This window comes from Rhododendron vialii, chromosome 3a, assembly GCF_030253575.1.
Source record: "Rhododendron vialii isolate Sample 1 chromosome 3a, ASM3025357v1".
NCBI classification, from domain to species: Eukaryota; Viridiplantae; Streptophyta; class Magnoliopsida; order Ericales; family Ericaceae; genus Rhododendron; species Rhododendron vialii.
Window position 1 is genome coordinate 35,684,507 of NC_080559.1, and position 12,863 is coordinate 35,697,369.

The window sequence follows — 12,863 nt, forward strand, 5'->3', positions numbered from 1 at the left end:
GATTGAATAATAAAGCTAAAAGATTCACAAAGAGAACTGAGGAGAACTATTGATTTTCTTATTGTCTAAATCAGGTAGTATGATATATACTCTCAAAAATCAGGTATAATATATTTGCTCAAAAATCAGGTACTACTTCCAATGGTGTAGACCAATTTAAAAGTTTAGGTCCTCGACAGTTATCTCAGAGCAGGATTCACGACCTCAAATAGTGATAACTATCTTGTTTTTCCTGTGCCTCAAATATTTCAGCGGCTCTAAATAAGTGGACTGATTTTGGATGGCCTCAAGTTTTTTGGGGATGTTTTCGGTTGTTTCTTTGTCCAATTTACAGCTGCAAATTTTTTTCCTCTCAAAACTCTTCCAAGAAGATAGGGCAAAACGATACCGGTGAAGAAAAGGTAAAACAAAATGGAAATACAAGTAGAGGTGTATCTGCCTGAAGATGTGTTGATTCAAATTTTATCAAGGCTACCAGTGAAATCACTGATGAGATTCAGGACTGTATGCAAGTCCTGGAATTCTCTTGTCAAAAGCTCTGCTTTCGTTTCCAAGCACCTCGAAAACCACACCAACTCCTCCACCGTGAAGAATATTTCACGCCTTCTTGTTTGCCATCGCGACAATCCTACCAACAAACGAAAGATCTCATTGTTCACGAATGACAATCTCAAAGAATTCGTTAGCCAAGAATTATCACCATTCTTTGATAACAAGTTTGGTCACATACGACTTATTGGCCCGTGTAATGGCATAGTTTGCTTGTATGGATTTACGGACAACATTGCTCTATGGAACCCTTCAATCGGAGAATTCAAGACTCTCCCAGTATCCCCAATACCACGTCCACCGGATGCTAGAATCCTAGGTGGCGATCTTGCTTTCGGTTTCGATTCCAAAACCAATCATTACAAAGTAATGCAAATCTTGTTCTGCTCTTCAAACAAGTTTGGCGCTGCTTACCATGTGGAGATATATAATCTGACAACAGATTCTTGGAGAGAATATGGTGGGATTGTGCCTGCAAATATTATGTATGTCAATATTTGGAGTATGTTATACAGAACAGAAACTTTCTGCTGGTGGGCAAAGGATGGTGACCATGAGATAATCCTTTCATTTGACATGGCCAATGAGGAATTTAAGAGAAGTCCACTGCCATCTGATATAGAAGATCTTGGGGGAGCGCACAGAATTACGCGGGCTATAGTGCCGATGAATGAGTCTATAGCATTGATTGTTTATCCTCAGAAACAAGTGGAGAAATTTTTTGATTTATGGGTAATGAAAGAATTGGGTGTTGAGGAGTCTTGGACTAGACTGTCGACTATCGGACCTCTTTCCGGAATCGAGAGGCCATTAGGGTTTTGGAATAAAGGCGAGTTTATTCTGGAAAATAGTTTTGGAGAGCTAGTTTTGTATGACCATTGTATCCAACAAATTAAAAATCTTGGATTGCAGGGCAAAAGGGACAGGTTAGAGGTGGTTGTTTACATGGAGAGCTTAGTTGCACTCAATAGTGGAAGTGAATCTTAGGAAGATAACTTTTGTGATACAAAGTTGCAGAACTTTTGTTTCTTTGCAAGCTTTTGTGAAAGCCACAAGAAGTAGATTTCTATTGTTTTTGGAATTGCATTACAGTATTGTTATAAACTTTGAGTTAGTTGATAACCCGGTGACCGAGTCTTTTTACAACTATGGATTACTTATTTCTCAACCTACGAATTGCATTGCAGTAATGTGCACAAATCTAGATGTAGATGTGTCTAAAACCGTTCGATATGTGTGAGCTCCACATTTATTGTATGAGACCCAGGTGTATCGGATTGTTCCAGTCATATCTGTGTCCGAATTCATGCATATCCATCCATAGGATTGGTCTGAATTATAAGAAGTTGAATCCTCCTCAACGTTCGAGCTGGCATTGAAGGGATAAGAATGGAATCCATAAAATAAAATGGTAATTAATGCACATACATATATTTGGAGAAGTGCCAATCCAGCAAAGTAAATGACAATAATTGTCACTTGCCAAAAAAAATTATAATAATTGTGTAATTAGAAAACAATATTCTCTTTCCCTTTTGAGAGAAGAGAAAAATAAGTTTCACACCATTACTATATTATATACTTTTCCCTCCTTTCTCATATGCATGTATAGTATAAATGCAGCACAAGGTTTTCTGAAGCTAGAAACAAAACAAGGTTACTCAAATATATAGTCAGAGGCAGAGCTAGCTAGGGTAACGGAAGGTGTAAAGAAGAGGAGTTTGGGCATGAAGTTGGTGGTGGTGGTGGTGGTGATGATGATGGCCATTGTGGCTCTCCTGGCCATTGGGGTTGAGAGTGGTGTTCCTTCTTGCTGCTTTCATGACCCTGAATGCTGCCAGCGCGACCTTGCAAGGGCTCAAAAACCCTAATAGCTACCTTTATCCACCTAGTTACCTACCTCCAACATGTGATTTAGTAGTAATTCGATCTATATTTTACAAGTCCAAATCTTATTTGTGAATCTTTCCACCCTTTGTGCGAGAATTCACTATTTAGTGCTTGTGGTTATCTTGTTCGTGAAATAAAATGTTGGAGGAGCGTCGGTTCATTCTATTTTTGTGTGTCGTGCAATCGCTCGATCTTGTTCACCCATTGTTCATAAACTAGTAAGCTCGTTACTTCAAATATGAAAACTTTACCAACCAAGGGGACTGGGGATTTCACCTACCTCTTAAATGGCTGAAAAAAATTTGTTTTTAGTTTTTCTTATTCGATTCTTCGTAGTACTGCTGCTGATTTGCAAGATGACGTACACCTAAGGATTGTCTTGGAAGTTTTGGATACGGAGAATGCGAAGTACTAACTTATTTCTATGCGCAAAAAAATATGTCTATTGTGTTCATTTCTCCAAATTTGCATTTTATTTGTTAAAATGGTCAAAATCTAGTGGTTGTCAGAATGTAGGAATTCGTTTTTTCCTTCTAGAACTAGGAAAACGAGGGTTACAAGAACCTCTCTATAGTATCAGAAGGAAAAAAACAAAAAAAAAAAAACCTCCCTGCTTTTTTAGAACCTCTCTGGTTTAGTCGGTGAAGATTTTAGGCTCTTCGTTGGACAAGAGTTTAGGCTCGGTTTGAATGGAAAACAAGCAAATATAGAAATGTAATACTCCCTCTAGAACTCCTACATTTGTACAGGGAGTATTCAATTAAGAATCGCATTTCAAACTAGGTGAGATTTTGACCCCTCCTGTCCTCCATGGTAATTTTGGATTCTTGCTCAATACCTTTAAAAAATAAAAATAAATAAATAAATAAATAAAAAGAAGAAGTTAGCTCTAATAAATCTTCAGAATAAAAGCTTTGTGGCCTTGTGGTTGTGGAGTCCTGGGGCCGGTAGACAATATTTGCAAATTCAGATTCTCAACTTTTACACCGCTGCAATAAAATACTACACAATTTCTTATACAATAAAATACTCAACATTTGCAAAATAATAACCAATATTTACGGTAATTTGTCAACAAAATACTGAAATACCCATATTTGCAAGCTTTGTGATAATTTGCAAATCCTGTGGTTGGTGTTACGTATCTGCAATAAAGTACCAAATATTTGCAAGCTTCATGATAATTCGTCAACAATTAACTACACAGCAACAAAAGATCCAAAATCCCCCTCAAAAATGCTACAATTATAAACATGGGCCCAAAATTGCGCGACACAAATAGAGAAGAAAAAACTATATGATCCTTCCCAAAGGAAGCAATAATCCTAGCAACAGCTTTGTCAACTTTCAGCTCTACTTGGCATGTGTCACACTAGCTGCTCTGCTTGTTTTGCCCTTGCTTTGGAGAAAGGAAAAGAAAAAAATTTGCCAGGCCGGGTGCATTCCATCCATCTATAGAAGGCGCTTTTACAGCATTCTTAGCAACGAACATGAGAAACGACGATGGACACTGGTGATGAATGAACGCCGGTCCGGCCAAAGAATCACAATGATGATTTATCCTATTTAAATTGTTGTGTAATTGGAGAAAATTTGCATCAAGTTGTCCAGAGTTTCTGGTAAGAACTTCCTTGCAAATAAGTGACAGGGCCGTGGCCTTCCATTCCATAAGCAGGCTCTGATCTGAATTTCTTTCTGCAGCATATGAGACAGATTGTTTGTCAAAATTTTAATGCCCTAACCACATTTTAGGCCCCATCATTTCCTCGGATGGACTACTAATCCAAGAGACCACAGATCCAATGTTTGTTGGGAAATTTGAGGCTAGGATTACGTATCTGTCACTTACAATATCCAACAAAACAAGGGCATGGTAACCATAATCCCCTCACTATTACCCTGACAGTACTATTTAACCTTTGGAATCATATATTTCTTCCATGTAGTGCAGCCAAACAAACAGGGCTTCAAACAATAACTTTTTTTTATTCAGGTCAGTCACCACATACCTTTTCTTCACTGGTAACATGCACACTTTCACCAATAGACTGCAATAGAACACACCACAAACTGTCAACTCACAATCCAATAGTCCAAAACATAGCTAGAAACAGCATAGAATCATAACAAGAACACCAAAATAGTATATTGATGTCCACCACGATGGTGGCCTCTCTTATATCTCCCCTCATCCTCAAGTCCTCATGCCACACCACTTAATAAAATGATCACGCTGTCCTTTAGATTAAACGAATGAAAAATCAATTCAATCTATGGACATGCATTTCAACAGGACTATTAGTATCCCTAAAAAGGGATGTGGCAGAAGATCTGTGACCAGATCATTAGGAAGGATACCCATATTACCTAAGGGGAGAGAGAGAGAGAGAGAGAGAGAGAGATCAATAAACATGCCAAAATATTTGGAAAGCAGAACCTTACAGTAATATTTTTCAAAAGCTCTACAGTGATATCTTGAGCCGTGTACGATTTTGGATGCCACTTTCCTTCAGACCAATCAACATGTGTCACTGACCAGTTTGTGATGCCAACTGGATCAAACATCTGAAAATACAGAGACACAAGTCATTTGGTTTCAAATGGTCCAAAAAAGGCAACAGTTGGAGATGCAGATTGACCACTGGGATAGAAAAACAAAAGATGCACTCACACTGAAAAATGTGGGCAAGTAGTGTTCATCAGAATAGCAGTTGCGTCCATCCATTCCTGGCTGTAAATACAAAAACATCAACATTAGTAATTCAGCTTATGTAAGTACATATTGGACTTCCGTAAAATAGCAAATGAGTAAGGGTTCAAATCCAACCAAAAATGGCCCTTCGTCAAATCCAGTCTGACCTAATGTATACAGTTGCATCAAGAAGCACCAAATACAATCTAATCTTTCACTGAGTTTCACATAGCAACACAACGACTAGTATTTTCTCTAGTTATCTCCATCTGATTGCATTAGGATCTATTTTTCAACTAGTATAGTAAATCCACACCTTGGAAAACTTGCTTTGACAACACTCTCGGTCTCAGAGACCATTTACAATTGTGATGGTGTGCAAATGTGATGTTGTGGTCCAGACGAAAATTTCTACTAGAGTGGTAATTGATCATGAACAATCCAAATCAAATAGATGGGGAATCCAAGGAGTATAAAAGTCTATTGCACTTACAGAAGGGACGTCAAAAGCAAGGAGCTGGGAGAAAAAGTAAATGGACCTCGAGGAAAGGGGACTCAGAGAAGTCAAAATAGAAGGGCTTGTGAAAACCTTACCTATAACGGAGACATAACTTCCGCTAAGTAGCTTTTCACATCAATATTCGTGGAACTATGAATATTTCTCTGCATAGAGCCGCAAGCTAGCAATGCAAGTTGAATGGGTGCCTTTCTAACTAGGGAAGCAAATACTAAGTGACCGAAACTAATGTCAGCAGCAGAGAAGTAGCCATTTTTGCTGACAAGTAAATATAAACTCGAGCAATAAATATAAATGAATATAAACATTCAAAATAAAATCAGATAATTATCACGGCACAAAAGTACATAGTCAGCACTAATACATTCGAAGGAGAGGAAACGGCGGGAGCAAAGCTGATCTGACAAAGTTGTAAAACAAGTTATAAATGATGGCAAACTTTGCATCCTTCTGCAATCACGTGTATGAATGAACAAGAATTCTAGTTCACAGTAGATAGTTGGCTCATTCGACCGAACAGAGAAAAAGTTTGGTGGGGCTGGCCCGGGGGCAAGGGAGGGACAAACAAGACCAGCGCTGCGTTACCAGGACAAGAATAAAGTTTACCAATATAACTGGCAGACATAAAAAATTCACAACTTGAAACTCAGACATGGAAGACTTTAAATAGACCAAGCCCTTTCATCTACTATACACTTGATAATTATAACTCATACAAGCATGTAATACACTTGTAAATTGCAATGCTTTAACCAAAGGAAAATTCTATAACCACAAGCATTCACACACACACATTTATTTGTGGGTCCCACACACACTAGTGTGGGTCCCCAAGTGAACGTGAGTGTGTGTGTAAAAGTTTTGTGGTTGTAGAAGAATTGTTTACCATATGTATGATCTCATGGCAGCATAATGTCTAGTTATATAGCAATTTTTTTATCAGCTAGTAATAGTTGTATTTGGGTCAGGTAAATTACTTCATGGTACACATGCAGAACACATAAATGCGTTCCTTCTCGCATATCATCCAACCATATGCTCATCATTTTCCTCTCCAGTCATGGGGTTTTCTATATCCGATGCTGCCACCATGCATGAGGAAATAAAAAATAAATACTGGTATGTCTGCATTGCACCTAAGTTCCATGTGTCTTTCTAATTTCTCCCCCATTTCCCAAGGGTTAAAAACTTAAATACTAATGGAAAGGCACACTAGTTCCACATGTACAAGTTTAAACTTTCCGGAATAAGCTAAATATTTAAATAACATGGGACACTGTCTCATAAAATGGCATTTCATGGAAATAACAAGGAACCATATGTGCCAAACGACATAGAAAAACCTTAATAACAACCAAATACCCCTCCTCCTTTACCCGGGCTTGGGACCGGCAGCATTAACAGAACACTGGCGGAGTTCTCACACTTGCGTCTTTCCACATAACAAGCTCAAGAATACAAACAGAATATGGCTAGAAGTACAACTTATATAACCTCCATATGGCATAAAGAAGGGATATTTAATAAATGGAACCTCGAAATAAAGGAACATGAGAAGCAGGAGCATCAAAGAGGCATAATGACATCAGAAGGCTCACTTGCAGACATAGACTTCGGTTTCAGTTGAACTTACTTCAGCTTTATATTTTCATTGAAGTAATCAAGGGCTAGGATGCTAGGTCTGCTGTAACCTTCCTCGTTTGTAAGTCTTCGTATGCAGTTTAGTTTTTATCCTTGGGGGTTGGGTCTATGTACTCCTTTCAATTGAATTTTGGTTGTGGTTTCTCTTGGGTTAATGTTGTAGTCAAAAGCCATTTAGCTTTGTTCCTTCGATCCTAACTCTCTCCTTCTCTATGGTCTTGCTGCTGGAACTTCACTAGGAACTTAGGAAGGGAGATTTCTACTTGGTACAATGCTAAGTGACACCAACATTGTGCAAAGCATTATACATCATTTTTTATTCCTAAATCTATGTAGCGTATGCATGTTCCCTTATCCAAGAATCGTATGCATATCTCTCTATTCTAAGCTTAAAGGTTCCAACAAGTACCAATAGACAGGTTAAATCCTAAAAGAGTAGCACAAATCTCTGAGTTCTGATGGCATATTCAAACCATGGAGAGGGAACTGTATTGCTAAACTGAGATAACAAAGAAATGGAGATATTGCAGAAGACAAATTGAAACATTGAGACATGCCAAAAGAGCACGAAATGGTAAAAAAATCTAGAGCAGTGGTTAAATACATAGCTTTTTTCCCGTGTTTTTTGATAAGTAGACAAATGCACAGCTGAAAAGCGGAAAAGCAACAATTGTATGATATATGGTGAAAACCACGTCACAACCAAAGAAACCAGTTTTGACAACTGAACCACCTTGCAGTAATCCCGGAATTTTGCATAGTAGAGACTATCAGCCATTACTACTAATGCATGCTGGCGCTTCATGGTGAACCACTGCACAAATTTGAAAAGAAAAAAAACTATCAACTGAGACAGTTGGAGTAATTGAACTAGAGTATGCTGCAACTTAATAATCCTAAACAGACTCATTTGAACCCAACCCACTCCCTATGATGGCCCACCTTCTTCGACCTTATGAATGAAGAGTTACTGGTGTAAAACGTCTACGAAAGAATCGATGGTAGATTGCAGCGCCCCACACAGAAGGAAGCTGACAACGGCTAACTAACATTAATGCAGCCATACTCACAAAATGAGTTCATAATTCATATGCGGCCAATGTCTACGAAACAACTGATGGAGATTGCAGTGCTCCACACAGAAGGAAGCTGGTAATGGCTATTATCTAAGTAGTAACCACTTTGTTAGTACTCTAACTTTCCTCTATTCAAATTAAAAAAGTCCGTAGATAAACACATCATGATGAGCTTCCAAGGCAAATGATAAATAACATACCTGTGCACCCTTCCGGAAGTCACTCATCTCGACTTCCGGTAACATATGCTCTGAATACCTGCCATTTCCAAGTGGTCCTGGATCCTCAAAGCTGGAAAGAATAAGAAGCATGTGTCAGTAATGACAAATAAAGTAGGATACAAAAGAAGCAAACCAATGTTGCATTGTACATTCTGCATGTCTGTAGTTAAAAAAAAAAAGATTTATGAAAGGTATTAAGCTAAAGAAACTTCTACAAAAGCTATAACAGAGTTATATGAAAACACTATGCGTACCAGTCAACAAAGCTGGTATTGGTGTACATTAGATAGTTGTACACGTAGTCAAAATCATGCAATGGGATGCAACTGCGATCCAAGATAACAATAAGAGGAAATTGTTACTCCAAATTCAGCAAACAAAATATCAACGACAGTAGCAATCATCCAGTCACCTATCAGAAAGTAATACAAAGTGTTGGTTGTCAGGGTCTTTAAGTGCATTTGCTAACAGTCGTCTTTCTGCATCCACCATTGAAATCTTTCCCCATACTACCTGCAAATGAAATTCACAGAACTATTGTATTATTTACCTCTTATGATGACTACAATAAAATCCAAAAAAGCTTGAATTCTTCAAGCAAGTTCAGCCTACTTTCCAAACCATCCAACGCACAAATGTCATCAAAAACTCTACCTTTCTGGACCCCAAAAGAAAAAATAAGCAAGAAATTACGACACATTTTGCTTAACAATGTACTATGACTATGAAACATAAAAACTTGAGCAACCATGAAACTAACACTAATCTATCAGTACAGAAAAACAAAAATTGTAGTAGTGAAAATTTAATTATGCAATAAGAAGATACCAAAATTTTCCGGATATAATATATTGAAATAGTTTTGCCAATAAGATTCACAAACCTTGTCACTGCGGATTTCTCGATTGATGAAGTAACGGCTAAAATGAAGGGGTTTATCCTTAGAGGCATGCACATAGACAGAAAATCTACCCTCTTGGCCCTGCAAAAGTACATAAAACGTTATCTCTAGATGACAGCTAGACAGGTCATGAGAAGTGGCATAAATGAATGAATGAAAACAGAAAAGCCAGCACTTATACCACACACTTAACAACGTAACAAAACCTCTTTTCAGAAAAATGGGTTCCTATAAATCTTGAATTAATAGGAAGTTAGAATTCCACATCATTTAAAATTCCTGGTGCAAAACATGACTGACTTATGACTGGAAACTAGACATTTCATCAAACAATCAATCAAGTGGTATTACCGATATAAAAATCAATATCACCTTCACAATGAATCAAACACGTATATCCTGTTTCGTTTGATAGCTAGAAATATGCTGATGGCCACTGACACAAAGGAATTGAAGCTAGAAATTCTTTACCAATCAAGGGCAAAAATTATTGAGTGATTTGAAAAATTGCAGGAGTCCTAGAAATCTGATGTGCAGATAATGTGGCGATGCTATATGGTGAAGTTGGGTGAGTGGATGGTCACACCGACCAACACCTACAACCCCTCTTGACGTGAATTACATGATCCAAATGTTCCATCACAACAAACACAAGAAATGACACTTGTAGAAATTATGTTTGACGTGCTCATTTTAACGACCATACTATCTAACACAGTAGCCATACATCCATCAAATAGTAGAACCACAAACATTCCTGCCCCACTTCAAACAATGCTCCAATGGATTACCAAAGTTTACATTTGGCCACAATGATCCATTAGGCTCCACATGGCAAGCTACGTCCTATGTGGAGTTCAAACATGTCTTCTAGTTAAGATTACAAGAAGATCGTCTAATAAAATAGGTTGTAGCATAATAGGTTCTTGGAGAAGTCCCCTCCCCAAAGAAAGGGTTGTTCACCCAATAGAACTCCATGTATCACAAAAGGTTGAGGGGATAATTTTTTTCCCAATGATAGAGAACTGAAGAATGATGCAACAAGGTATTTAATGTTGGAATAGAAGAATCTTACATGAAAAAACTTATCCCAGAGCCTCTCAAAAGGCAATGGACCCGGAGTCAAGAACAGAAAAGCAAGTTTGGGGTTCTTTGTTTGACATGGTGGTGTACTCAAAATATCCCTAATCACAACATGAGAGGCAATCTCGTCATCTGTAAGTTCCCTACCAGCAGCAGGTGGGAGCCATTTGGAAAATCCATTGCAACCATTAGATGAGAACACATAACAAGCAGCCGTGTTATGGGGTGGATAAACATAAGCGCAAATCAAGAACATGCAGACCAATGAAAGTAAAACTATGATCCATGTTGGCTTCTTCAGTTGGGTTCGGTGGCGAGAGACAGGCAAGATCTGCATTTCTTTCAGGCTTAGACGCCACCCATGAGCTGTCTTCATCTAGAGTTAATTCATCACAACTTGGCCTCAAAGTAACTTATCATTTTCCAGCATCTCCATCAAGCATGTATGTCTGTATTAAGAGAGACACACCAAAGAGCCTACAACACCCGCCTTAAAACTGATTTTAGCTAGAATCTGAATCTGCAACCATACACAAATGCATTAGTGGACCTATAACTGCAAGAGACCGTAATATCAACAATTTGAATGCAAAATTTGTTCCAGAACTCACATCAAACGAATTTAATTCAACATCTCCGGCTGCCCAGGGACTGGGACTTGCCTAATTAATGCATGACTACTGCATATTATTCACGGCCATTTTAGAACCATTTCACCAAAAACAAAAAAACGCACTACATGATCCAGGTTTTGATTCAGAACCTCTTGCATAAACTAATGAACTGCTAAACATCAAAAGGTAAACTCAAGGCCGATAGGATTTCAACCCGGAACTACGAGATAAAGAAATTAAAATTTCGATCGTATACTCAAATAACAGAACAAACTGATATCCCCAGCTATTCATAAAAGAGTTCACGTTACAACAAAAGTCAACCGTAGGAAACACAATAGCCCTCAGGATCAAGCTGCCCCAACAACACTTACGGAAATCCGATTCACAGCAGAACTTCCATTCAGACACAGGGATACATGTTTGCTCGGGCACAAACTACGTAATCTGATGACTGGGACCAGTAATCTATGCCTATCGGAACTAGGCACAATCAACTCGGAAATACTATTCAGGTTCATTACGAAATCGAATATGATATCAAGATTTCCTGTTTCAATGGATTTAGTATGGAATTCAAGATAACCATGTGGAGGTAGTGATCAGTTGGGATTTAGTATGGGATTACCTAACCTGTTCCAGTTAGCCAAACAAACTCAACGGTTCTTATCCCATCATCAATGTCCAAACTCAATAAAGACATTTAAAATTCCAAACCACATTGATGAAACAAACGAACTAGAGAGAAATCATAAGAAAAACAGCAAAAAGTAAGCGAGATTCATATTTTTCGAATCCCAGAGTATTAAGGAACTCGCTCAACGTACACATACACGTACGGGTACCTACGTTTTTGTGTGTGTGTATACATGCACATATATATATATTATTAGCTTTCGCTTTCGAGAAAGAGACGCAATACCTGATTAAATCCAGACGTGAAAGCTACGTGAAATCTCGAGAGCCAACTGTTAACAGGTGTTTGGATCTAGGGCACGAGACGGAAGAAGACTGTGAGAGAGAGAGAGAGAGAGAGAGAGAGAGAGAGAAGGTGGGATGGCATAGTATGATTTGGACTAGTAATATAATATCGGCATGTCAACTCAGATAACATGTGCGAAACAAATTGGACGACCCATCTGTTATGTCTATGTCTGTTCTTTCTCTCTCGATCCCCCCACTCAGATTTTCAAATTCTGTGTTTTTTATTTCCTGTTTTTTTCGGATTTTGTTTTCTCATGGGTGATTACTGCCGTAGTCACGAAATTCTTTAAAAATATACTATCCATTTCTATTCTCACCTAGGTCATAATGGGAGGAGGGGGATCGGTTTTGTCAAAATCTGTCTTATTACTGGTTTTTGCTGTTCCCACTTTAGTTGCTGGTTTTGGTTTAAGCTTTTTTATAACCGAGGCAGCGTATGCGCAAATAAACTAATTTTGAGATCTTAAAATTAATGACCAGGCAAATCTTTCAAACATGCGACTTCGTGAAGGACAACCTCTTATTGCTTTTCTCATTTTCACTTAGCTAAACCCCTTTGTTAATCTCCCTCAAAGCTACCAGTTCTAAAATTGTACAAAAACAAATGTTAGATGATTGTGAGATTTTAATTAGCCCTTTTTCTAACTCTAATTTATTACTGGTATTTTGTCTAGGAAGAACAGGTGTTAAGTTAC

General features: G+C 38.1%; 2 protein-coding genes across 5 annotated transcripts; one reads left to right on the forward strand and one right to left on the reverse strand.

Annotated features, from left to right (window-relative positions):
- Nucleotides 1–342: 342 nt before the first annotated feature.
- LOC131320914 (F-box/kelch-repeat protein At3g06240-like) lies at nucleotides 343–1,693 on the forward strand. The gene has a single exon (XM_058351822.1). It carries the CDS (start codon nucleotides 412–414, stop codon nucleotides 1,534–1,536), a length of 1,125 nt encoding a protein of 374 aa, XP_058207805.1. The 5' UTR covers nucleotides 343–411; the 3' UTR covers nucleotides 1,537–1,693.
- A 1,858-nt stretch (nucleotides 1,694–3,551) lies between these two features.
- LOC131320918 (glycosyltransferase BC10-like) lies at nucleotides 3,552–12,381 on the reverse strand. Of its 4 annotated transcripts, XM_058351826.1 has the most exons (12): nucleotides 12,107–12,347; nucleotides 11,182–11,250; nucleotides 10,563–11,090; nucleotides 9,470–9,568; nucleotides 8,999–9,099; nucleotides 8,841–8,912; nucleotides 8,566–8,656; nucleotides 8,023–8,103; nucleotides 5,111–5,170; nucleotides 4,882–5,004; nucleotides 4,449–4,487; nucleotides 3,552–4,134 (listed from the first exon to the last, which is right to left on the reverse strand). In XM_058351826.1, the coding sequence occupies exons 3-12, from the start codon at nucleotides 10,944–10,946 to the stop codon at nucleotides 4,006–4,008; spliced, it is 1,179 nt and encodes a 392-aa protein (XP_058207809.1). In that variant the 5' UTR covers nucleotides 10,947–11,090; nucleotides 11,182–11,250; nucleotides 12,107–12,347; the 3' UTR covers nucleotides 3,552–4,005. The 4 variants fall into 4 exon arrangements, with proteins under 4 accessions (XP_058207809.1, XP_058207808.1, XP_058207810.1 ...); XM_058351825.1 differs by lacking the exon at nucleotides 11,182–11,250 and having other exon boundaries at nucleotides 12,107–12,381; XM_058351827.1 differs by lacking the exon at nucleotides 11,182–11,250 and having other exon boundaries at nucleotides 12,123–12,347.
- Between the last annotated feature and the right edge of the window lie 482 nt (nucleotides 12,382–12,863).

What these genes read in the sequence shown, in the direction of transcription:
- LOC131320914 (XM_058351822.1), top strand. Translation starts at nt 412, where the DNA reads ATGGAAATACAAGTAGAGGTGTATCTGCCTGAAGATGTGTTGATTCAA.
- LOC131320918 (XM_058351825.1), bottom strand. Translation starts at nt 10,946, where the DNA reads ATGAAGACAGCTCATGGGTGGCGTCTAAGCCTGAAAGAAATGCAGATC. An exon ending in TCTGGGATAAGTTTTTTCAT is followed by an intron (nt 9,569 to 10,562) that starts GTAAGATTCTTC and finishes GTACTTTTGCAG; the next exon opens with GGCCAAGAGGGTAGATTTTC. An exon ending in TTTGTATTACTTTCTGATAG is followed by an intron (nt 8,913 to 8,998) that starts GTGACTGGATGA and finishes CTTGGATCGCAG; the next exon opens with TTGCATCCCATTGCATGATT.